General features: G+C 58.7%; 1 protein-coding gene across 3 annotated transcripts; it reads left to right on the top strand.

The window, feature by feature from the left end:
* The first annotated feature begins 1,369 nt into the window (after nt 1–1,369).
* Nucleotides 1,370–2,803, top strand: FOXG1 (forkhead box G1). 3 transcript variants are annotated; one of them, XM_070931362.1, is made up of 2 exons: nt 1,370–1,675; nt 1,754–2,803. In XM_070931362.1, the coding sequence occupies exons 1-2, from the start codon at nt 1,370–1,372 to the stop codon at nt 2,801–2,803; spliced, it is 1,356 nt and encodes a 451-aa protein (XP_070787463.1). The 3 variants fall into 3 exon arrangements, with proteins under 3 accessions (XP_070787463.1, XP_070787464.1, XP_070787462.1); XM_070931363.1 differs by having other exon boundaries at nt 1,370–1,663; nt 1,766–2,803; XM_070931361.1 differs by having other exon boundaries at nt 1,370–2,803.
* Nucleotides 2,804–3,167: the final 364 nt, after the last annotated feature.

Genomic DNA, 3,167 nt, shown 5'->3' on the forward strand with positions numbered 1-3,167 from the left:
CAAAGGGCCGAGCCCGATCCTCCAGCCCGCACTCGAAAGAAGCGCCCGGCAGCTCTCGGGCCTTGCCGTTAAACTCCGTTGTCAAAAGCCCGCCAGCCCCGAGTCCACGCCCGCCGACCCAGGACAGACACCCTCCCTCTTCCGGCAGGTGAGGCGCGTCGTAAGCCGAAGGGAGGCTGGTCGGTTTCTCTCCCCCCCCCCCCCCCCCGGCCGCTTTTCTTTCAAGAAGCCAGCCAACGAGCGGCCTCGGGAGCCGAGGCGGGAGAGGCCGCGGAAGTTGGGCCTCGGCGAGACGGCGCGGCTGGTTCTGCAAAGTAGTGCCTTTCTTTCTTTTCTTTCTTTTTTTTTTTTCCTACTCCTCAGCCTCCATTTCCTCTACCCTCCTCTCGGCCACCGCCTCTCCGCCCCACCCCCACCCCCGCCCGGCAGCAAAAAAAAAAAAAAAAAAACGGGGTTTACACCCACAAGTAGAAACAGGAGACGTGTATATGGGCGTTACAAGACATACATCCGTGCCTCCAGCCATACCCTATATACATATATAGATATAGATATATGGTTTTCACTGGAGAGTGGCATGATGGGGGGGGAGGTTGAAGGGTGTCGCCAGGAAAGAGAAAAGAAGGAAGAGGCGGGTATAAGGTAACCTGCCGCGGTGATGCGCCTCTCCCATTGGTATCCTTACGCCCTCCGGTAGGGCTGTCGAAAGGAAGGAGGTCGACGAAAAAGCGAAGGGGAAGAGGCGGAGAAAAGCCGGCGCTGATTGGGCGTCCGGAAGAGAGACGTCCCTGCACGCCGGGCTCTTTGATTGGACGGCTGGTGAGAAAGGTTAAACCAAAAATTTTTTTACAGCCCTAGTGTGTGTCTGTAGCTCGGAAATTAATTGTAGCTAAAGCCGTCTCTGCTGCTCTCAGCCTCAGCCCGGCAGCTGATTTTTCTCCCCCCCTCCCTTGCTCGGGTGGAATAGGGGGGTTCCAGGCACCATGAAGTAGTTTGGACAGAAGGACTTGGGGCGCCTTTTTTTTTTTTTTGGAAGGGGGGGCGCAGTCATATTTTCGTGCCCTTTGGGGGGAAAAAAACCCTTTTTGAACCATTTGGCAACCCCCCCCTTTCCTCACCCCCCCCCTCCCGTGGCTTTGGCTCCGGCTCCCTTGCTAGGAGCCAGTTGGTCTTTTCCATCCCCTGCACGGGCGCTCCCGGTCCTTGCTACATGCCTTGCAAAGCTCTGGAGCTGGTGGGTGTGCAAGTGCCCAGCCGCTCCCGCCGCCTCACTGCCGCCCGGCGCTTCGCCCTCCAGGACGGACCTCGCCGCGCCCGTTGCCTCGCCTTCCTCCCGGCTCTGCGACTTTCCCCTCCTGCCTAGAGTGTGATGTTGGACATGGGCGATAGGAAGGAAGTGAAAATGCTGCCCAAGTCGTCCTTCAGCATCAATAGCCTGGTGCCCGAAGCCGTCCAGAGCGACAACAACCACAGCCACCAGCAGCACCATCCTCACCACCACAATAACCATCACCCGCACCATCACCACCACCACCACCACCATCACCACCACCACCCAACCCAGACGCCGCAGCCTCAGAGAGCCACCCCAGCGGAGGACGAGGAGGAGGAAGAAAAGAGCCAGCTTCTGCTGCAGCCCCCCGGGGTGGGGGCGGCCGCGGCCGCCGGGGCGCCGGCCCCCTCGGGCCCCCTGGAGGTAGTAGCCAAAGGGGACCTCTTGGCCGGCAAAGGGGAAGCCGGCTCAGCCGCCGAGCTGGACGACAAGGAGAAAGGGCCGTCCGAGGAGAAGAAAGGGGTGCCGGAAGGGGCTAAGGAAGGGGCCGATGGCGGCGGCGGCAAGGAGGGCGAGAAGAAGAACGGCAAGTACGAGAAGCCGCCCTTCAGCTACAACGCGCTGATCATGATGGCCATCCGTCAGAGCCCCGAGAAGCGCCTCACCCTCAACGGCATCTACGAGTTCATCATGAAAAACTTTCCCTACTACCGGGAGAACAAGCAGGGCTGGCAGAACTCCATCCGCCACAACCTGTCGCTCAATAAGTGCTTCGTCAAAGTGCCGCGGCACTACGACGACCCGGGCAAAGGCAACTACTGGATGTTGGACCCGTCCAGCGACGACGTCTTCATCGGGGGCACCACCGGCAAGCTCCGGCGACGCTCCACCACCTCCCGGGCCAAGCTGGCCTTCAAGCGGGGCGCCCGCCTGACCTCCACCGGCCTGACCTTCATGGACCGGGCGGGCTCCTTGTACTGGCCCATGTCTCCCTTCCTGTCCCTGCATCATCCGCGGGCCAGCAGTACGCTGAGCTACAACGGGAGCACGTCGGCTTACCCCAGCCACCCCATGCCCTACAGCTCAGTCCTGACCCAGAACTCCTTGGGGAACAACCACTCCTTCTCCGCCTCCAACGGCCTGAGCGTGGACAGGCTGGTCAACGGCGAGCTGCCCTACGCCACTCACCATCTCACGGCGGCGGCCCTGGCCGCCTCGGTGCCCTGCGGCTTGTCGGTGCCGTGCTCGGGCACCTACTCCCTCAACCCCTGCTCGGTCAACCTCCTGGCGGCCGGCCAGACCAGTTACTTTTTCCCCCACGTCCCTCACCCTTCCATGACTTCGCAGAGCAGCTCTTCCATGACGGGCCGGGCCGCCTCTTCCTCCACTTCGCCTCAGGCGCCCTCCACGCTCCCGTGCGAGTCCTTAAGACCCTCCTTGCCGAGTTTCACCACAGGATTGTCGGGGGGACTTTCTGATTATTTCACACATCAAAATCAGGGGTCTTCCTCCAACCCGTTAATACATTAACCTCCAGGGGAGCCAAGACTGTAAGTGAACATTTTACACACCTTTGCGTTGTAAATGATAGTGAAAGGAGAGCGAGAGAGAGAGAGAGAGAGAGAGAGAGAGAGCGAGCGAGAAAGAGCACGAGAGCGAGACTATAAAAAGAACAAAACAGAAAGGAAAACAAAACAAAAAACAAAAACTCACCCAGGAAAAAAAAAGAGTCCAGGTATTTTTTATTAAGTTTTCCCCTCTCCCCCATTTTCTGTACGTTTGTTCATTTTTTAAAAGGGTTGTTTATGATTCCAGACCAGGGAGGCGAGTCAGCAAGATGGGAAGAATACCTCGTATAGACAATGCATTTGGGAAAAAGGAAGGGAGAATTAAT

This window comes from Pituophis catenifer, unplaced genomic scaffold (assembly GCF_029215685.1).
Source record: "Pituophis catenifer annectens isolate HBS135680 unplaced genomic scaffold, rPitCat1.0.hap2 SCAF_1, whole genome shotgun sequence".
Classification (NCBI taxonomy): domain Eukaryota; kingdom Metazoa; phylum Chordata; class Lepidosauria; order Squamata; family Colubridae; genus Pituophis; species Pituophis catenifer.

What these genes read in the sequence shown, in the direction of transcription:
- FOXG1 (XM_070931361.1), top strand. Translation starts at nt 1,370, where the DNA reads ATGTTGGACATGGGCGATAGGAAGGAAGTGAAAATGCTGCCCAAGTCG.